This window comes from Saccopteryx bilineata, chromosome 6 (assembly GCF_036850765.1).
Source record: "Saccopteryx bilineata isolate mSacBil1 chromosome 6, mSacBil1_pri_phased_curated, whole genome shotgun sequence".
Lineage (NCBI taxonomy): Eukaryota > Metazoa > Chordata > Mammalia > Chiroptera > Emballonuridae > Saccopteryx > Saccopteryx bilineata.
In genome coordinates, this window is record NC_089495.1 from 192,508,285 (window position 1) to 192,531,280 (window position 22,996).

Genomic DNA, 22,996 nt, shown 5'->3' on the forward strand with positions numbered 1-22,996 from the left:
ATCTAGCCAGGGCCCACTGATCACTCTTAGCATCACTAAAAGTAAACAATCAGGGTGTTTTTTTTAATTTAAAAAATGTATTAATTTTTAGAGAGAGGAAGAGAGACAGAAACAAACAGGTATTTGTTGCTCCGCCCATTCATACCATCACTGGCTGACTTCCCGCATGCTCCCTGACCTGAGGTCAAACCCACACCCAACTGAGCCACCCAGCCAGGGTGACATGCTGTATGTCTCTCTCTTTTTTTTTAGAGAGTCCAGAGGGGACAGGGAAGGGAGAAGAAGGGAGGGAAGAGGGAGAAAGGGAGAAAGAGAGCACCTGTGTGCACCCCCGCACAGGGAGAGGGAGGAGCAGGAAGCATCAACTCCCATATGTGCCTTGACCAGGCAAGCCCAGGGTTTTGAACCGGCAACCTCAGCGTTCCAGGTGGACGCTTTACCCACTGCGCTACCACAGGTCAGGCTATGTGTCTTAATGAAATGAAATAAAGTATAACTACGACAAATTCTTGCCCTCCTCCAAGTATTAACCCTTTGAGTAGTGAGGGTTTTTTTCAAAAAATGAAATTAGTTCCAGTTACAGTTTTATTAACTTAAAATCATGTTTGTTTGGTAACCAATTTATGGAAACAAAAACATACATTTGCCTTTTTGTAATATTGCCTTACACATTTTTAAAATAAATTGATTTATTTTAAAAATAAATGGTCAGGAGGCATGAGGACACACATGAACGTTCATACTACTCAAAGGGTTAAGTGGCATATAATATAAATGAAAGGCTACTTACTTGATTCCTGAAAATCATAATGTATTTGATACCATCAGCTTTAAGGACAGGAAATTCATTCACTATTAAAAAAAAAAGTCATAGTTATTTATTTATTTATTTGGGTTTTTTTGGTTTGTTTTTTTTTTGTATTTTTCTGAAGTTGGAAACGGGGAGGCAGTCAGACAGACTCCCGCATGCACCCGACCAGGATCCACCCGGCATGCCCACCAGGGGGCAATGCTCTGCCCATCTGGGACATTGCTCTGTTGCAACCAGAGCCATTCTAGCACCTGAGGCAGAGGCCATGGAGCCATCCTCAGCGCCCGGGCCAACTTTGCTCCAATGGAGCCTTGGCTGCGGGAGGGGAAGAGAGAGACAGACAGGAAGGAGAGGGGGAGGAGTGGAGAAGCAGATGGGCGCTTCTCCTGTGTGCCCTGGCTGGGAATCAAACCCGGGACTCCTGCACGCCAGGCCGACGCTCTACCACTGAGCCAACCGGCCAGGGCCTAGTTATAGTTAATTAAATGTTAAGAACTATTACTCCCAAACTGGTGACCTTATCAGAATTTTTTTTTTTAAGCAAGAGGAGGGGAGATAAGACTCCCACAAGCGCCCCAACTGAAATCCACCTGGCAACCCCTGTCTGGCGCCAATGCTCTAATCAATCAAGCTACTTTTAGTGCCTGAGGCCAAGGCTCAGACCAACAGAATTATCCTCAGTGCCCAGGACTGACACTTGAACCAATCAAACCCTTGGCTGCAGAAGGGTAAGAGAGAGGAGAGAAGCAGATGCTCGCTTCTCATATTGCTTCAATGGCCCTGACCAGGGATCAAACTTGGGACCTCCATATACCTGGCTGATGCTCTATCCATTGAGCAAATGGCCAAGGCCATTACCAGATTTTAAACACATGGTTTTGGTAACCAAAATGTTAAGTAATTAAAGCTTATTAATAATATAATAATCGCCGGACCTGTGGTGGCGCAGTGGATAAAGCGTCGACCTGGAAATACTGAGGTCGCCGGTTCGAAACCCTGGGCTTGCCTGGTCAAGGCACATATGGGAGTTGATGCTTCCAGCTCCTTCCCCCCTTCTCTCTCTCTGTCTCTCCTCTCCTCTCTAAAATGAATAAATTTAAAAAAAAATTTAAAAAAAGGAGACTATAAAAAAATATATAATAATCTACTATGTAGCTATCAGCTCTACTAAGAATATAATAAACAGTTTAGTTTTTCCCCTTACCTTTAAGTTTCATTACAAATAAACATGCATTAGTTACAAAACTAAATAAAAATCCTTTAGATCATGGCTAATGACCAGATCATCTTCTTCCTAGAACTAAAACTACAGGGTGTCCTCAGGTTACGACAGTCTTGACATACAATATTTAGAGTTTATGATGCTCACTCCATAAAAACTTTAAAAAACTGAAACGAGTATTTTGGCTTATGCCGTAAGCACCATACTTGCAGACTACATAGGTGAACTAGTTTGGATACACGTGGCGGAAAAATACACAGTAACACAACATATGAGTGAGGGAGTTGGCGTCTGCCAGTATGCTTATCTATACCATTTTGGACTGTTAGAAGTGCAAATGTCCCATTTGTGTTAGGCTAGGGCAGGCATGGCCAACATACTGCCCGCATAATAAGTTTATGTGGCTCGCGGGCCAATAGTTTATGCAGCCCACGATTAAATTTTTAATATTCTCCGCTACTCAGAAGCGGAGGCGTCTTTGATTATTAAAAATCGAGATATTTAAGAAGATAGTGATACACGGAAAGGAATTCCGCGTGTGACTAATCTAGGGTTAACTTCCAATAATTGGTCGAATGAATTCGCAATACTTATTTTTTTTAAAAAATTCCATTATAAAGATTTATAACTTTTGTACTTGTCTGTACTCGATATGAACTGTTTGGTGTTTAGCGGCGATGTGAAACCCACATTCTTTTAGGTGGAGTTTGCCAGTGCGCACCCAAGGTCAAACAGTTTGTTATTTTTGTGGTCAAGTGTGCTGAATCAAGTGGCACTGTAGCATAGACAATAGCTGTAGTAATAACTGAAAACGTGTCCAGGTTGTTTGTAAAATGAAATAATTGTTTTATTTGCGATATAACCCCTTCAAGCTTATTCTATTAATTAAATATTGTTTCAATTGTGATAAGTTTGGATATTTATACGGTATGTAATTACTTTTTTTTTTTAATTCATTTTTAGAGAGGAGAGAGAGAGAGAGAGTGACAGAGAGGGAGAGAGAGGAGAAAGAGAAAGAGAGAGAGAGAAAGGGGGAGGAGCTGGAAGCATCAACTCCCATATGTGCCTTGACCAGGCAAGCCCAGGGTTTTGAACCGGCAACCTCAGCATTTCCAGGTCGACGCTTTATCCACTGCACCACCACAGGTCAGGCTTGTAATTACATTTTTATTAAAATAATATTGTATATTAAAAAAAAATTTTACTCTCATTTATTCATAAACATATTACATAATAAATTTTGTTTACTTAAACAAACTGTTTTTGTATTTAACATTTTTTAATTTTAATATTTTTTCCGGCCCGTGAGAAAAGTTTTCTTTCTAATCTGGCCCAGGGGCAAAAACTGTTGGCCACGTCTGGGCTAGGGTGTGTTTCGACACCAAAATTCGGGTCATGTCACTGTCACTGTCATAGGAATGGAATGTGTCGTAACCTGAGGACCTCTTGTATTATGGATCAAGAACATGACTCTCTGGCTTTAAACTGCTCTAGTGGTGGGAAAATAAATTAGTAAAAGTGATAGAATAGTGGCCAATTATTAAAAATTCTTGAAGCTGGATGATATTAACATGGAAGTTCATTACAGTTCTTTCCCTACCTTATAATGTATTAAAATTTTCTATACAAAAAAATTTTTAAGCGGATTATCTATGTATCTTGATCAATACAGTTTCATCAATATAGGAAATTATTCTTAATATTTATCAGTTCCAAAGGATTTAAATTTACTTCAATTTTTAAGTGTTTATGCCTGACCAAGCGGTGGCGCAGTAGATAAAGCGTCAGACTGGGATGTGGGAAGGACCCAGGTTCGAAACCCCGAGGTCGCCAGCTTGAGCACAGGCTCATCTGGTTTAAGCAAAAGCTCACCAGCTTGGATCCAAGGTCGCTGGCTGGAGCAAGGGGTTACTCAGTCTGCTGAAGCCCCACGGTCAAGGCACATATGAGAAAGCAATCAATGAACAACTAAGGTGTTGCAATGCGCATGGAAAAACTAATGATTGATGCTTCTCATCTCTCCATTCCTGTCTGTCTGTCCCTATCTATCCCTCTCTCTGACTCTCTCTCTGTCTCTGAAAAAAAAAAAGAAACTGTCTTTTAAAAAAAATTTTTTAAGTGTTTATTTTTAAAATGAAAAGAAAATTGAAGTTTAATTCCTAGACTATATCCCAAGTTAACAAAAAGCTGAGCTACAATTTAGTCTTACTTGTTGCTTGTTTTCCTTCAATACAAGCCTGTTTTCATTATAAAAAGTTAATTTTAACCAGGCAAAATCTGGAGGAACCATTTTAAGATTTTACTCAATAGAATACCTACAACAAGCATAGGAGCCAATGTTTTGCATATTATAGTGAAGTAGAGCCCCCATTATGACTTTTGCCATAATGTTATTTATTTTGTAGTGTTATAAGTTACATAAATAATTTTTCACAAAACTCACCATTAGCTGACTTTAAATCAGGGAGAATGTGATTCACAAAGAATTCAGTCAGATTCACAAGTTCATTTGCTTGTGTAATTCCATGCTGAAAAACAAATTTGTAATGGGGTAAAATAACATGAAATACCTGTATATATCGACCATATTGGTAATTTAGTCAACATTACAAAAGCAGGTTAAAAAGAGAGATGAACACTTCAAAACACAAACTGCTTCAAAATAAAACAAAACTATTTTAATAGACAATGAAGAAACTTCCCTAAATTGACAAACACTGACTCTCAGCTAAAGGAACAAGTGTGGCATCTGTCAACTTTTTTGGTCTTTCAGAAACTTAAGTGCTGAATGGGACCAAAAAAGAAAGGAAGAAAGAAAAACTTCTGGACATGGACAAGCGTGGTGACTGCCTGGGGGAGGGGATGGCAGGAGAGGCTGGTGGGGGTGTAAATGGCGATGGATGAACACGTGACTTGGGGGGGGTGAATGTACATTATGGTGTACAGAGATGTGTTGTAAAATTGGGCATTTGAAACCTGTATTATTATTATTGTTAAACCAGTGTCACCCCAATAAATTCACTTAAAAAATAAAAGGATAAATGTTTAAAAAAGAAAAGAAACTTAAGTGCCTGACACATCAGCTTTGGAGACTCTGAATTCTAATCAGAATTAACAGATTAACTAGCAAAGTAGGCTGCATCATCAGAAATATAGTACTTCTTTTTGACTTCTGTGTGGTTACTGACAAGTCTGTTTTAGAAATAAAACTACATCGAAAAGATTCACCTTCTGTGTTTGGGCTTTTGATGCCAAAGATGTCACGAGGTAAATGGCCGCATCTTTGTGTTTCCAGTTGACAGATGGATTTTTTGCATATTCCTGAAGCATAGAATTAACATAACCAGAGAAGATTCCTGTCACGGGTCCCTCAAAAAACTTGCATAATCCTCGTACTAGATCACAAGCTGCCCTGCGTCTAGTGTCAATGTCTATAAAATCAAAGAAACATATCACAAGATAAAGAAACCACCACCAACCAACCAAGTTCATAAGAAAACTGCTGATAGCTATCAGCAACGTAAACATTGTTTTACAGGAAACAAAAATGAGATTGAAAATTAAAAAGTTCACAGTAGTATAACAAACACTAATAAATACATTAGAAAAACAAATGATTCAATTGATATAGTTCATGTAAAAGCTGCTTTTTATGGTGTAGAAGTTATAAAAAAAAGAAAAGTTTTCCAACCAAAGCCAGTTGAAATGACAAACTAATCTTGACTCCCTTTCTTCCCCATATTTACTAGAAAAAGAGCAACTTTAAAACTGGCTTGCTACGATTAAGTTATTATTTAAAAAAAACTTTTTTTAGCCTAACCAGGTGATGGCACAGTGGATAGAGTGTCAGACTGGGATGCAGAGGACCCAGGTTCAAGACCCCGAGGTCACCAACTTGAGTGCAGGCTCATCTGGCTTGAGCAAAAAAAAAAAAAAAAGCTCACCAGCTTGGACCCAAGGTCGCTGGCTCGAGCAAGGGGTTACTCGGTCCGCTGAAGGCCTGCGGTCAAAACACATATGAGAAAGCAATCAATGAACAACTAAGGTGTCACAACGAAAAACTGATGATTGATGCTTCTCATCTCTCTCCGTTCCTGTCTGTCCCTATCTATCCCTCTCTCTGACTCTCTGTGCCTGTAAAAAAAACAAAAACAAAACAAAACAAAAAACCAACTTTTTTTTTTTAGGTGAGAGGAGGGGAGACAGTGAGGCAGACTCCCACATATGCCTTGTCTGGGATCCACCCAGCAAGCCCATCTTGGGCCAGTGCTCGAGTATGAAGCTATTTTTAGCACCTGAGGCAGACGCTTGGACCAACTGAGCCACTGGCTATGGAAGGGGAAGAGGGAGAAAAAAGGGAGAAGCAGATGGTTGCTTCTCCTGTTTGCCCTGACTGGGAATCAAATCTGGGATATCCATATACCAGGCCAACACTGTCCACTGAGACACTGGTCAGGGCTAGATTAACAGTTAAAAATGAAAATACATACCAGATCCTTCCAAATCTCTTCTTATATACTCCTCAGAATTATCTTCAAAGGCATCTTCATCTGCAGCTACAAAGAGAGATGATATTTCAAATAACCCCTCAAAAGACATGACAATTACTAACTTTTGCATTTGACTATGCAGAAAATAGAACTGACATGTTTTACAGCAAAGTGTTCTTTGCCAACATGATTACTTACAGCAGCAAATGGTAGCCTTAAAGGTAATTCACACAGCTGTGCTACTAGCTCATTTGTTCTAATGTGACAGCATCCCCATAATTGAACTTTATAACCAACTTTCAAAAGTTAGTGTTGGGAACCAGTCTAGGGATGTCAACTTTTTATTTTGTCAGATAAGGCTATTACAAAAACAAACTAACAACTACAATGACCATTATTTCACAAAAATAATTTCAACACTAAAAAGTAGGACAAACAATATCAGAACAAAGATTTATCCTTAAAATAGTTTTATGAAAACACAAAAGAAAATAAAACCTTATTATATTGTCCTTTATTTTCCTCGTTTTGTTGCAAATATACTGCTCACAAAAATTAGGGGATATTTTATTGCTTCGTATTCATTTTTGAAATATCCCCTAATTTTTGTGAGCAGTATAATTTGAGAACCACTGATCTAATGATTCCTGTGATACAGAAGACAATTCCTTCCACATTTACTATTTGCTCTTCCCAAATGGGAGAAGGAAAGTCATTGTGTATACAAATAAATACAGTCTCTTAGAACTACATTCACCTTAAACACAAACTAAGTGTTTAACTAACTCAAAGGTTATCCATCACTCCTACCTCAAGTCAGCTATTGGAAAACAGCTATTTGCCTTGGTGAAACACTACAACAACCAAAACCAATTATTTCCATAATTTGTAATCCTGGATATTTGCTTTCTTCTCAATATAACAGGACTGTTAAAGTCTTGTTCAATATTTCTATGAAAAACCTCCATAGTACACAACAGAGCTCATCACGGCAGTGCTCACTTCATAAATGCCTTCATACCACACTTTCTGCCTTGGTTTACAAAACAGGCAATAAATATGTACAAACAGTTTTATTTAGCAATAAAAAATCAGCACGTTACAAAAATCAACAGAGAGAAGACTTAACTAAATTTATACTAACATACTCTTTAAAAAAAACTGAACTTTTGATCTGCTGAAAAAGTTTTACACTTCACTAGAATTACCTCTGGCCCTGGCCGGTTGGCTCAGCGGTAGAGTGTCGGCCTAGCGTGCGGAGGACCCGGGTTCGATTCCCGGCCAGGGCACACAGGAGAAGCGCCCATTTGCTTCTCCACCCCTCCGCTGCGCTTTCCTCTCTGTCTCTCTCTTCCCCTCCCGCAGCCAAGGCTCCATTGGAGCAAAGATGGCCCGGGCGCTGGGGATGGCTCTGTGGCCTCTGCCCCAGGCGCTAGAGTGGCTCTGGTCGCAACATGGCGACGCCCAGGATGGGCAGAGCATCGCCCCCTGGTGGGCAGAGCATCGCCCCTGGTGGGCGTGCCAGGTGGATCCCGGTCGGGCGCATGCGGGAGTCTGTCTGACTTGTCTCTCCCCGTTTCCAGCTTCAGAAAAAAAAAATAATAATAATAATTTAAAAAAAAAAAAAAAAAAAAAAGAATTACCTCTGAATTCCATGTTAGGCACAATAACCTTTTCACAGATACTTGTCAGCGTGTTCTGGTCCTCAAAAAGATTCTTATAGTGAGGTCTCTCACAAACTGAAGCCAGAAACTGAATGGCATTACTTACCAACTGAAATAAAACAAAAATAAGCATGTTTTAAAAAGCAAATCTGAACTGTTTACTTCTTGGAAAGGTAGTAAGAGAATTCCTTAATTATTTGTCTCCACCATCATCTTACCAAGTCATATTTGACCTCCTGTCCTGTTGTAACGAGTAAGTTCCAGATGGCGGTGACAAAACGAGGCAGATACCTTTGAAATTCTTCATCATATTTCTGTGCATACAGTGCGGCGTTATCACAGATCTGGGATTTTAAGAGTTCCAATAAGCCTGCTTCTTCTTCGTCCTCACATAAGAGAAAACATAAACTCAGACATACAACTTTAATGCCATCATAAATACAGAGAGTGGCCGTTAATGCCTGAACTGACTTTCAGAAATTCAAATCCAAAGCCAAGTGTTGGACACCACACCTGTGTCACCACCAATCTACCTGTCTAGTCTTTCAAACAAACCAATCAGGAAATACTTCTCATTTATTAATCATTGAGAACAGCTCTCAAAAGTCTTCAAGTTAAATAAATAAAGCTCTTCTTCTGGTTGCTGAATTATAAAATATTTCCATATTAAACTGAAAACAACATTCCTACAGAAACCTAAATGATAAAGAGCATATCACACTTTCCTTTGCAACATGATTAGTTGTGTTGTGTCTTGCTGTCTCCCAAAAGGTTTTCATTTCAAATATATTAAGATGTATCCAACTCCCCCAATGAGGTAATGCTACAGGATTCTCAAGTAACATTTTAGTTATAAAATATTAAACAACAATCTAAATCAAGTGTCAGCAAACTAAAGCAAAGTCTGGCCTGCTGCATATTTCTGTAAGTCAAGTTTTATTAAAACACAGCCATACTCATCCTTTTTCTCATTTATACAATTTCTAGTATTGCCTATGGCTTGAGTTCAACTACAGCTGCAGAGCTGAGGAGTGAGAGCTGCGATGTATACCACACAACGCCAAAAGCACCTGGACCTGTTTCCAGGCAGAGTCTGCGTACTGCAATCTAAACCATGACAGTGATTTATATAACACTTTCAACTATTTTTTTTATTTAGATTTTATTTATGGATTTTAGAGAGAGGATAGAGAGAGACAGAAAGGTGGGGATGGGGAGGAGTGGGAAGCATCAACTCATAGTAGTTGCTTCTCCTATGTGCCTTGACCAGGCAAGCCTGGGGTTTCGAACCAGTGATCTCAGCGTTGCAGGTCTTTATCCACTGTGCCACCACAGGTCAGGCTATAACACTATCAACTACAGATAGTGCTCGACTTACAACCACAATTGGTTCCAACAGACTGGTCGTAACACGATTTGGTTGTAAGTTAAGTAGGCTGTATGTATAGTACTGTGAAATGATGTTATAAAAATCTGTCATATTTTATCATAATTTTATTTCATTATTGTTATATATCATAATTTTCTTTGTTCATTTTATGCTATTTGTATCATCTCTACACCATTTTGTTTCTTATTTTTACATTTGTCAGGTTTAAGTAAAACACTGCATTACCAGTACAACTGGTTTAATATTTGCAAAGACAATTTCCTCTTGGTAGACATCTCGGGAGGGGTTTGATGAAAAATATCCAAGACGCAAAACACAAATTGCTATACTGAGTCTGGGATAACAGTTGAAATGGTGCGCGCAGAGATGGTAGTGCTGCCGGAAGCTGGTCCGCACTGTCGTACGCCCAGCTGGGCAAAAGCTTGCGCTGCCAGAGGCGGAGCAGTCATGGCTAGCTATTGTGGTCGTAAGTCGAATGGTCGTTAGGTTGCATAGGTCGTAAGTCGATCAATATTTGTATAACAGCAATTCACAAATAACTTTTGAGCTATTCTATGTGCCAAACAGCTCATTTCTCAAGGCATAATACAGGGACTGCTACAGTAAAATGACAAGGTGGCATATGGTTAAACGGGCACACAGCTCCCTCTAAGATCTAAGTGAAAAACTTTCTGTAAATTTAAGTGTGAAGACAAGCTTTGTTTTCCGAGAAAGGGTTTTTTTCCTAGCCAACTGACAGAATTATGGGAGCCATCTTTTTTTTTTTTAATTAAAACAAATTTACTGATTCATCTTTTAGGGAGACAGAAACATCAATCTGTTCCTGGATGTGCCCCGACTGGGAGCAGACCTGCAACCTTTGAGAACAGGGAGAATGTCCTAACCAAAGAAGCTGTCTAGCCAGGGCTAGAAGCCTTATCTTTTTTTTTTTTTTGTATTTTTCCGAAGCTGGAAACGGGGAGGCAGTCAGACTGACTCCCACATGCATCCAACCGGGATCCACCCGGCGATGCTCTGCCCATCTTGGGGCGTCGCTCTGTAGCAATCAGAACCGTTCTAGCGCCTCAGGCAGAGGCCACAGAGCCATCCTCAGCGCCAGGCAAACTTTGCTCCAGTGGAGCCTTGACTGCGGGAGGGGAAAAGAGAGACAGAGAGGAAGGAGAAGAGGAGGGGTGGAGAAGCAGGTGGGCGCTTTTCCTGTGTGCCCTGGCCGGGAATCGAACCCGGGACTCCTGCACACCAGGCCGACGCTCTACCACTGAGCCAACCGGCCAGGGCCGAAGCCTTATCTTTTTTTGTGGTCTTTTATTTAATACATCTTAAGATAAAATCTTCTGAACACTCCCAAAAACTGACTCCCAAAATACTGACTCAAATCACCGATTCTATTTTTTCTTTTACTTGATTTTGAAGTACTCTTAATATTTTATTTTTTGTTTATTGTTTCTTGGAAAAAAGGTAGATCATAAATATATTAATAGAAAAGCAAATGAGTAATAGAGTAAGTGCTGTGCACTGAAAAGCACATCTCACAAACTCCAGAGGAAACTTACACATTACAAACCTTTATCATGTCACCTATTTCCTATACTGTGGATGACTTTTTTTAATACAGAGAGAGAGAGAGAATCAGAGAGAGGGACAGATAGGGACAGACAGACAGGAACGGAGAGAGATGAGAAGCATCAATCATCAATTTTTCGTTGTAACACCTTAGTTGTTCATTGATTGCTTTCTCATATGTGCCTTGACCATGGGGGCTACATTAGACCAAGTAACCCCTTGCTCGAGCCAGCGATCCTGGGTCTAAGCTGGTGAGCTTTGCTCAAACCAGATGAGCCTGCGCTCAAGCTGGTGACCTCGGGGTCTCGAACCTGGGTCCTCCGCATCCCAGTCTGACGCTCTATTCACTGCGCCACTGCCTGGTCAGGCTGTGGATGACTTTTTAAAAAAGAAGCTGGCCCTGGCCGGTTGGCTCAGCGGTAGAGCGTCGGCCTAGCGTGCGGAGGACCCGGGTTCGATTCCCGGCCAGGGCACATAGGAGAAGCGCCCGTTTGCTTCTTCACCCCTCCGCCGCGCTTTCCTCTCTGTCTCTCTCTTCCCCTCCCGCAGCCAAGGCTCCATTGGAGCAAAGATGGCCCGGGCGCTGGGCATGGCTCTGTGGCCTCTGCCTCAGGCGCTAGAGTGGCTCTGGTCGCAATATGGCGACACCCAGGATGGGCAGAGCATCGCCCCCTGGGGGGCAGAGCACCGCCCCTGGTGGGCGTGCCGGGTGGATCCCGGTCGGGCGCATGCGGGAGTCTGTCTGACTGTCTCTCCCTGTTTCCAGCTTCAGAAAAATGAAAGAAAAAAAAAAAAAAAAAAAGCTAAAAAAGAAGCTATTATTACAGAGGTCTATGTTTTAAGTTTCTTAATATCTTCAATGACAAATCATTTTATATTTTATAAATGCTCACACTGTGAATACTCTAAGGCCTTTCTTTTGATGTAATAAAATAGCCTAATCTGCCTGACCAGGTGATGGCACAGTGGATAGAGCATCGGACTGGGATGCGGAAGGACCCAGGTTCGAGACCCCGAGGTCGCCAGCTTGAGCGTGGGCTCATCTGGCTTGAGCAAAAAAAAAGCTCACCAGCTTGGACCCAAGGTAACTGGCTCCAGCAGGGGGTTGCTCGGTCTGCTGAAGGCCCACGGGCAAGGCACATGTGAGAAAGCAATCAATAAACAACTAAGAAGTCGCAACGCGCAACGAGAAACTGATGATTGATGCTTCTCATCTCTCTCCGTTCCTGTCTGTCTGTCCCTGTCTATCTCTGCCTCTGTAAAAAAAAAAAAAAAAAAAGCCTAATCTATACATTGTGACCCAAGCCAGGCCCACTGTAAAAGTAATTAATTCTGTATACTACAAATAACCAAATATGAAACATCCCACATAATCAAGTATTACTCACGTTCTTGGAATTTTATCAATTAACAACACAAAAGTAAGTAATTAAGGAACCAGGATGTTAAATGTTCTTAAATAACCTTATTTCATTTTATCAAGTCTATCCTCTCAAGGTTTTCAGAAGGTACTCAAGTATTTTTAAATAAAAAAATTGAGATTGGCAACTTCTCTGGCCCCTGTCCCCTGGACCGGAGAACTTCTTTGGGCAGTATGCGCTGTACTAAATAAAGCTTTTGCTTATCCACATTTCATGGCTACGCCCTTCCTTCTTCCTCGGTCAGCAAAAATACCTTACATTTGGTGCTGAAACCCGGGAGGAATTGAAGCCTGCTGGGGCTGCTCTTCTCCTCTTCCTTTCCGAGGAAGAACTAGGATCTCCAACTTTCCACCCACTTCCGCATACGGTGCGGTAAGTCTCCTGCCTCCAGCCACCCCTCAGTTCTTTCTGCCGAGACTCCCTGTCCATAATCGCAGCTGCTTCAGGGACCTCTTATCCATTCCGAGTGCGTGTGTGTCCGTGGAGACGTCCTGGTCACTCCCACTCTACCTAACCATCAGGTGGCCAGAGATTGAGTTGCGGGCCGTCAATTCTCATCTCTGATCACTTCGAGGACTGAGGGCAGCCATGGGAGGCACAGGAATCTAAACCTGACTCAAAAACCCTCCTGGAATGCCTTATCCGAAATCTCTCCCTCCCTAAAGGAGAAACTGTTCTTCTTTTCTGCTGTGTCAGGCCACAGAACCCACTGATTAATTGAACCAGGTGGCCTCCTGAAGGGACTTTCGGTTTTAGCACCCTTGCCAATTTAACTATTGCCAAAGAACTGGGAAATGGTTGGAGATCCCTTACATTCAAAGGCTTCTAATATTTGCGCTCTAGTCCTAATCTCTGTGGCGCCTGCTATACAGCGCAGGCCCTTTTTAGTCAGAGAAAACTCACATAAACCCTCCACTCCTGATCTTTTCTCCTTCGCCAACCCTCAACTCTCTTCCCCTCCTGCAGGGCTCCCTCCGTCCTATTGGGCTCCTCCCCTCCCTTCACGGGATCCTGTTTCTCATTCACCTGCAAATACTAGTCTCTCTTTCTCCTCCCCTGCTGGCCAGAGGCCCTTCCCTTCTCCACTGTGTTCTTAAGCCCCTCCTCTGTCAGCCCATTCTCTCCAGACATTGGCCCTCATGCCAGTTTGCAGGGCTCCTGACTCTACGGCCCAACCCCGGTCTTATTGCAGGAAGGCCTGCTCCTGTCTTGCCTCTGGCTCCAGCATTTCCGGCTGGATCTGGGTGCCAGGCTCCCCAGAAGACCCCCTCCTCTTATTCTCAACCCCCAAACCCCTATCTGAGACTTGTGAACATGGCATTTAAAGTTTTTAATGGTCATGGCTAGTAGAAAAAGGCCAAGGCTGTTCACCAGGCCTGCATACAGCAGAAGGTAACACTCCAAACCCAGACTCTTGTGGTAGCCCTGAGGCCGGCAGAGCAACAGGGGCAAGGCACAGGAGGTGCCCGACCCAAGTCTGGGCCGCAAAGAGGAACTTGCTTTAAACGTGGCAAGGAGGATCACTGGGCTTGACAGTGCCCCTGTTCATGGCTGCCCACTAAGCCCTGCCCTAACTGCAAGCAGCCCGGTCACTGGTGGAGTGATTGCCCCTTTGGGAAACAGGCTTTTCCTCAGCGTCTCTATGTGGAGGACAAGCCAGCCAGGCGGGCCCATCGCTCAAACTCCTAGGTCTCATGGACAACTGATGCGGCCTGAAATCAGAGACCCCCATCACCCTCAACAAGACCAGGGTAATGCTGCAGCTAGCAGGTAAGTCCATCTCATTTCTTGTGGAGACAGGGGCTACCTTCTCTGTTTTGCCATCACACTCTGGACCTTTAGTTCCCTCACAGGTGTCGGTTATGGGAGTGGATGGGACCCCTTCTTTTCTCCTTCACACCTGCCACCCCTGACATGCAGTTTGGATGAAATTCCCTTTTCGCACTCCTTCTTAGTTATGCCCCCATGCCCTGTACCCCTCCTGGGTCGGAGCATTTTACAAAGTCTCGAAGCCATTATCTAGCTGACAACATCTTTCTCACTACCAAGAGCTCCCCCATAATCAATACTACCCTCATTTCGAACCATGTCTCTTGCCTCAAGCTTGCCCCATGCAGGACCACTGGCAGTCAGAACCACTGGGCCCCACTCATCTCCAGCTCACCAAAAGGTTGAGCCCTGCAGATCCCCCTGTTGCTCCTGTCCCTCCCACCGGGAACCTGCCACCAGAGTGAGCTGAAGCAGGAAGCAATGCTGTTCAATGAGACTGGCCCAAGGGAAGAAAAAACATCAATCTCCTCAACCATCTGCGAGAGAAACTGAGCAAGAATCTCTCCTAACTCCTGATGGCAGCCACCCATCCTCACCTGGGCTGCCCCTATCCTAGGTCCTCTTCTAATTATCAACATATTACTCATATTTACTCCTTTTTTAAAAAAAATTCTTACAGGACTGCATCCACGAAGTTTCTCGAGTCACGGTCAAACAGATGTTCCTCGCGACTCCCCTCAAAGCCATCACCTTCTGACCTCCCCTCCCCACGATGCCCCTAACCAGCAGGAAGTACCCAGATGAATAGTGGCACCCCATCTAACATAGAAGGTTGGAATGTAAGGTCGGTGGGCAATGGGGGAAGGTCATGTGAGGAACCAGACCCAGGAATTTTGGCTGGAACTGCCCACACCCATGCATGCTAAAAGAAACTTCCCAGAAGTCCTTTGGAAAAAGGTGACTGTCTGTCAGCCAATGACATTTTGCCACGTTATATTACCTCGACCACCCTAAACAACCCTTTAAATTTCCCCCAAATGGTTTCCTCTATGTGACTTCTCTGGCCCCTGTCCCCCAGACCAGAGAACCTCGTTGGGTGGGATGCACTGTACTAAATAAAGCTTTTGCTTATCAAAAAAAAAAAAAATCCCTGGCCGGTTGGCTCAGTGGTAGAGCGTTGGCCTGGCATGCGGAAGTCCCGGGTTCGATTCCCGGTCAGGGCACACAGGAGAAGCACCCATCTGCTTCTCCACCCCTCCCCCTCTCCTTCCTCTCTGTCTCTCTCTTCCCCTCCCACAGCCGAGGCTCCATTGGAGCAAAAGATGGCCCGGGCGCTGGGGATGGCTCCTTGGCCTCTGCCCCAGGCGCTAGAGTGGCTCTGGTCGCAACAGAGCGACGCTCCGGATGGGCAGAGCATCGCCCCCTGGTGGGCATGCCGGGTGGATCCCGGTCAGGCGCATGTGGGAGTCTGTCTGACTGTCTCCCCGTTTCCAGCTTCAGAAAAAAAAAACACCCAAAACCCCCCCCAAAAAAAAAACCTGTAAAAGAAAACCTGCATTTAAAAGTTTGTATTCTCATTTTTCAAAAAAAAAGAAAAAAGAAAAAAAAAATTGAGATACAGGCTGGCTTGTAGTGGCACAGTGAATAACAGTGTCAACCTGGAATGCTGAGGTCACTGGTTTGAAATCCTGGGCTTACCTGGTCAAGGTACATAACAACATGCAGTCAATCAATGAACAATTAAAGTGAAGCAACTATGAGTTAACACTTCTTGCTCTCTGTCCCCTTCTCTCTCCTCTCTCTGTAAAATCAGTATCATAAAATCTCAAAAAAAAAAAATTTTTTTTTTTAAAGTGAGGCCTGACCAAGCAGTGGCACAGTGGATAGAGCGTCAGATTGGGATGCAGAGGACCCAGGTTCGAAACCTGAGGTCGCCAGCTTGAGCACAGGCTCATCCAGCTTGAGCGCAGAGTCACTGGCTCGAGCATGGGATCATAGACATGACCCAATGGTCGCTGGTTTGAGTAAGGGGTCACTCGCTCTCCTATAGGCCCCTGGTCAAGGCACATATGAGAAAGCAATCAATGAACAACTATGAAGCTGCAATGAAGAATTGATGTTTCTCATTCATCTTTCTTCCTTCCTATCTGTCCCTATCTGTCCCTCTGTCTCTTTATCACAAAAAAATAAAATAAGTAAAATGAAATTGAGATATAATTGATATATAACATATTTCAAATAATTCTTAATTTTAACAAAAGAGTACACTGGCAAAGCAAACATTTTAAACAATACTTACATCAGTTTGTAGAAGCTTGTTATCTAATGTCAAGAGGGTATGGAAATTATTCATCCAAGTTTCCATGTTATCTTCAAAAAATTCTGGGAGATCCTAAAGAAGAAATGGTGACTTGAAACTTTTTATTAAAATAAGTGTGCTCGTCATATGGGAGTTGATGCTTCCTGCTCCTCCCCCTTCTCTCTCTCTCTGTCTCTCTCTCTCACTCCTCTCTCTCTAAAAAAATCAATAAATAAAATATTTTAGCCTGACCAGGTGGTGGCGCAGTGGATAGAGCGTCAGACTGGGATGTGGAAGGACCCAGGATCGAGATCCCGAGGTCGCCAGCTTGAGCACGGGCTCATCTGGCTTGAGCAAAAAGCTCACCAGCTTGGACCCAAGGTTGCTGGCTCCAGCAAGGAGTTACTTGGTTTGCTGAAGGCCCCCGGTCAAGGCACATATGAGAAAGCAATCAATGAACAACAAACAACGAAAAACTGATGATTGATACTTCTCATCTCTCTCCATTCCTGTCTGTCTGTCCCTATCTATCCCTCTCTCTGATTCTCTCTGTCCCTGAAAAAAAATAATAAAATAAAATAAAAATGGCTTTAAAATAAGTGTGCTCGTTACATAACTTACCCCCCCACACAAACACACCAAACCTTTTCCACATGCCTACTGACTCCAGTCCACACTTCCTAGCCAGACAACCGTTATCTATTTTGACAAGAATTCTCTGTTCCACCTAGGTCCAACTTCTGTCTCAATTTTATACACTTTCAACCACAAATGATGCCATTTCAATTTCCTGTCCCAATTTAAATCTATATTATTCCTTCAAGGTCCACCTAAGATTGTATGACGCCCTTCCTTACAAAACTCAGTGCTTACCAATATATTCCTTTTCCTTTTTGAACTACTGCATTTAGCATAAGATGACCACCAATTCAAACTTATGATCTTACACAATTAATGACTTCCTATGGAATAGTACTGCCTTCTTAATGGGGCTGATAAACTCCCCAAGGGTAAGATTATGACTTTGCTGTCCCTGGCTATGTCTGACAAGTTAATTAAGAGCTTCATCCTACCTGACTTCTAGGAAACAGAATTCAAAAGACAGTACAAGCAAAACAGTGCCATCCTTTAATTAAGAGTTTCTCAAAATGCTGTGTCACAGACCAATGATTTGGGTCTACCATTTTGGGACATTCATCTGCTCTATCCTGATCCTTTTGTGGAATTCTTTCCCTACCACTGTGAGTCATGCTGTAAGGATTAAGTCCAGGTACTTGGCTCTGGCTATAAGCTATGAAAAGGGAAGATCCTTCCTCTTACCTCTCAGTATAGTAATCTGAACCAATAAGATCCCCTTATGCTTCCTGGAGCTCTGAATCTTAAAATAACAATTTAACAACAGAAAGTGACGGGATGCCACTATCTCAGTAACAACAGGGTGATCAGGTATTTTCTGCTATTTCACTGTGGCTGTGTTTTGTCTGAAATGAGACTGGTCCTTTAACTTTCTAAAACCCTCTGTCTCCCAAATATGCTTCCAATAAAAGCCTTTTTGTACAAGCTAGCCATAGACCTTCAATCAAAACATGGCTCCCGCAGTGTTAAACTGCACTTAAATGAACAAGAGGAAGGCCTGAGAATGTGATCTCTCAGTGTCTTCAAAAAAAGAGTAGAGGCCCTGGCCAGTTGGCTCAGTGGCAGAGCGTCGGCCTGGCGTGCGGAAGTCCCGGGTTCAATTCCCAGCCAGGGCACACAGGAGAGGCACCCATCTGCTTCTCCACCCCTCCCCCTCTCCTTCCTTTCTGTCTCTCTCTTCCCCTCCCGCAGCCGAGGCTCCATTGGAGCAAAAGATGGCCCGGGCGCTGGGGATGGCTCCTTGGCCTCTGCCTCAGGCGCTAGAGTGGCTCTGGTTGCGACAGAACTACGCCCAGGATGGGCAGAGCATCGCCCCCTGGTGGGCGTGCCGGGTGGATCCCGGTCAGGCACATGCAGCAGTCTGTCTGACTGCCTCCCAGTTTCCAGCTTCAGAAAAATACAAAAAAAAAAAAAAAAAAAGAGTAGAGGATAGTTCTCCAAAACAGTGACTGAGGATGTGGGGTATCCCTTCCTCATGGCCTACAGAGAATGTTCCTTTTCTTCATGAAACATCCACTAGCACTTCTAGGAACTACTATAAACAAGAACACTATTTGTAAACAAAGAATGGGGTGAGGGGAAAAAAAAACTAATTTCTATTTAAAAAAAAAAAATCAATGCTGGCAAAAAAAGCCTTTATCAAATGAAAACCCGCATATTTAACAACACAGAATACGAATCAAAAAAATAAATAAAACAAACCTTACCTGGAAGTTTAAACTGTAGAACAGTTTTGAGATCAAGATAAGGGAAGAGAAAAGGATCCTCAGAGCAGAGGCGTCGTTCGCATGGGTACTACAGAGCTCAATGGTGGCCTTGGGAAGGAATTCAGGAACACAGTGTTTGGGTTTTTTTAGTATATTATAAACCTTCATGAAATAGCTCTGCACTAGGCTGAGATTAGCAGAGATTTTGAAAAATATTTTAAAGTATATACTTTGAAACTGCTTATCATGTCACTACTAACAAGTCTGATGTTAGTATTTTGGACTAGATCCTTTCTTCCTTCTTTGTGCATATACACAAAAATGTCTTTATATGTTCTCATTAAATAATTCCCCTGCCACTTGGCATTTAGGTTATTTCCAATTTTTTATTATTCTAACCGAAATAAATAGGCTTATCTAGAAAACTTTGTGCATATCTCTCACTTTTATAGCTTAATATTCTAAAGTGCATTACCAAAGCAGAAGAGTAGGCTCTAAGCACAGATTTTGGAAGCCAGATATACCTAAATATAACCCAAATTGTTACAGTAACTATTACAGTAACTAAAAATAAGGTCCTAGTGCTTTATGCACAACTACTATGTACAAGACACTGAAGTAATGTCACTTCCTAAAATTAGAAGAAATTATTATTAAGGTGCTCTTATGAAAACGTCAAACTCCAAAAAGCTAGTACCATTTATAAGCCATTAAACAAGACACCAAAATGTTCACTTCATGGCACTTTGGCTAAGACTTTTAACATCATTAAAAAGAAAAATCTTTGCCTGACCAGGCAGTGACACAGTGGATAGAGCATCGGACTGGGATGCCGAGGACCCAGGTTTGAGACACCAAGGTTGCCAGCTTGACTGCGGGATCATCTGGTTTGAGCTAAAGCTCACCAGCTTGGACCCAAGGTCGCTGGCTCGAGCAAGAGGTTACTCGGTCTGCTGAAGGCCCACGGTCAAGGCACATATGAGAAAGCAATCAATGAACAACTAAAGCGTTGCAATGTGTAATGAAAAACTAATGATAGATGCCTCTCATCTTTCTATTCCGGTCTGTCCCTCTCTCCCTCTCTCTGACTCTGTCTCTGTAAAAAAAAAAAAAAAAAAAAAAAAAAAATCTTTGCCACCCTGGCCTAGTAGCTCTTAGTTAGAGCAGGGGTCCCCAAACTTTTTACACAGGGGGCCAGTTCACTGTCCCTCAGACCATTGGAGGGCCAGACTATAAAAAAAACTATGAACAAATCCCTATGCACACTGCACATATCTTATTTTAAAGTAAAAAAACAAAACGGGAACAAATACAATATTTACAATAAAGAAAAGTAAATTTAAATCAACAAACTGACCAGTATTTCAATGGGAACTATGGGCCTGCTTTTGGCTAATGAGATGGTCAATGTGCTCCTCTCACTGACCACCAATGAAAGAGGTGCTCCTTCTGGAAGTGCGGCGGGGGCCAGATAAATGGCCTCAGGGGGCCGCATGTGGCCCGCGGGCCGTAGTTTGGGGACCCCTGAGTTAGAGTGTTATCCCGATATGCCAAAGTTCTAGGTTCAATCCCTGATTAGAGCAGAAGAAAGAATCAACCAGTGAACAAACAAACAACTAAGTGGAACAAACAAATAAGTGGAACAAATAAATCAATGTTTCTCTCTCTAAAAATCAATTTTAAAATATAATTTAAAAAATCTCTGCCAATTCAATAATTGGAAAAAACTGATCATATTTTGTCCAATATTGTTTTATTTATTTATTTATTTTTTTGTATTTTTCTGAAGCTGGAAACAGGGAGAGACAGTCAGACAGACTCCCACATGCGCCCCACCGGGATCCACCCAGCACGCCCACCAGGGGGCAACGCTCTGCCCAACAGGGGGTGATGCTCTGCCCCTCCGGGGCGTCGCTCTGTTGCAACCAGAGCCACTCTAGCGCCTGGGGCAGAGGCCAAGGAGCCATCCCCAGCACCCGGGCCATCTTTGGTCCAGGTGCAGGCCATCTTTGCGGGAGGGGAAGAGAGAGACAGAGAGGAAGGAGAGGGGGAGGGGTGGAGAGGCAGATGGGCGCCTCTCCTGTGTGCCCTGGCTGGGAATTGAACCTGGGACTTCTGCACGCCAGGCCGACGCTCTACCACTGAGCCAACCGGCCAGGGCCCAATGTTGTTTTTTAAAATAAAGATGTACCATCAGTAAGACATCCTAACCATGAAAAATCTTGTGTATTCTCCCATTTTAAGAAGTGAATAGCATATAACTTTCTTTTTCGAAATGAGGAAATGAACCTTTTGTAGAGTCAGCAAAAATAGGTTTGAGGCCTGTGTGATACTGAACACTCTCCTTATTTGAAAAAAAAAAAAAGGTCACTAACATCTTTTACAAGATTCTCACAAAGATGATGTACAAAATATTAATTAAATTATATAAACAGCCAAATCAAAATTTGGATATATTCCTTTAGAGACTCATACTCAAATACTTAAGTGAAATATGCTGCCTAGAATTTGCTTTCAAATATTCCTATAGAAGGGAGAACAAATTTTTTAAAAACCAAAATGTTAATAACTGTTTTACCTTATGTAATAGATACATGAGAGTTCACTATATAACATTTGCTCTATTTCTGTGTAGGTCTGAAAATCTTCAAAAAAAACCGCAGCTCTAAATATTATCTAGAAAGTAAGCTTCCACAGCATTCTTTTAAACAAAATTTATATATGTATTAAAGCAATTTTAAATATTAATTTAAAAATATCATCAAAATATTTTACCATACCTTAAACAGATTAGTCAAAGGCAAAGCAAAGGCATCCAGAACAAGTTTAATTTCAGTCCATAACTCATTTGATTTAAATTCATGGCGGTATCTAGAAAATTAAGGTAAAATAGGTAATTTACAAATTTTTATTTACTGACTTTATTTCTTCAAGGATAGATTAATGTAAAAAATATGGCCAGACAGCTTTCTGAAATTCAAAGGAAATTTTTGGGTTTTCTTTTTAAGGAATCAAGCACAGTTTAACCAGACTAAGTATTTCATAGAGCATAGGGCAATATGAAATAAACATCCTACTTAAGAAACAAAATCAGTAATGAACTGACAATAGTCACAGACAAATAACTGTTTACACAAGTAAAAACATTTGGAAAAAAGCATTTTAAAATAGAAGTTTACACATCAATACCTTTTAAATAAAGAATGTGCTGTACGGAGGACTCCATTAATAACATGAAAGTCACCACTCTGAAAGCGATTCACCATTTCTGTCAACAAGTCAGGCCACTTCTGAGGGAAATCTTCTCTACCAATAATGCTAATGGCATCACTTAACTGAGGGGAGGAAAAAAGATTAATTAGAGGAAAGCTCTACAAACAAGCCTCTACCTAAAAAGCAGGGACTTAAATTACCTGCTTCTGAATCTGCTCTGGGCTGCTAAGCATCAAGTGAACTATGTTGGCTTTAATGGCTACTCTGTCGGCTTCACAAATTTTGTTTGGTTCATCTTCAACCTAAAAGCAAAACATCCAAGAGCAAGTAACATAAAATTCATGTCCATGACCAGATGGGTGTGTGGATAAAACAGAACCATTTGTTTCCTGGTTTTCTAAGAAAAACACAGAGAAAGGTAGGGCCTTCCCTCTACATCAGGGGTAGTCAACCTTTTTATACCTACCGCCCACTTTTGTATCTCTGTTAGTAGTAAAATTTTCTAACCGCCCACCGGTTCCACAGTAATGGTGATTTATAAAGTAGGGAAGTAACTTTACTTTATAAAATTTATAAAGCAGAATTACAGCAAGTTAAAGCATGTAATAATAATTACTTACCAAGTACTTTATGTCGGATTTTCGCTCAGTTTGGGAGAATAAATCTTTATAAAACAACTTACTATAGTTAAATCTATCTTTTTATTTATACTTTGGTTGCTCTGCTACTGCCCACCATGAAAGCTGGAATGCCCACTAGTGGGCGGTAGGGACCAGGTTGACTACCACTGCTCTACATGAATGGGTTAGAT

General features: G+C 42.1%; 1 protein-coding gene across 1 annotated transcript in view; it reads right to left on the bottom strand.

Annotated features, from left to right (window-relative positions):
* CSE1L (chromosome segregation 1 like) overlaps positions 1-22,996 on the bottom strand; it is a 64,739-nt gene that overhangs the window by 16,539 nt on the left and 25,204 nt on the right. Inside the window, exons 4-14 of the mRNA XM_066235356.1 lie at positions 22,386-22,487; positions 22,162-22,307; positions 21,753-21,843; positions 18,973-19,080; positions 16,631-16,723; positions 8,406-8,573; positions 8,167-8,296; positions 6,524-6,589; positions 5,262-5,464; positions 4,477-4,561; positions 791-852 (exon numbers count right to left, since the gene is read on the bottom strand). Coding sequence (XP_066091453.1) covers positions 791-852; positions 4,477-4,561; positions 5,262-5,464; positions 6,524-6,589; positions 8,167-8,296; positions 8,406-8,573; positions 16,631-16,723; positions 18,973-19,080; positions 21,753-21,843; positions 22,162-22,307; positions 22,386-22,487 — 1,254 coding nt within the window. The remainder of the gene's footprint in view (positions 1-790; positions 853-4,476; positions 4,562-5,261; positions 5,465-6,523; positions 6,590-8,166; positions 8,297-8,405; positions 8,574-16,630; positions 16,724-18,972; positions 19,081-21,752; positions 21,844-22,161; positions 22,308-22,385; positions 22,488-22,996) is intronic.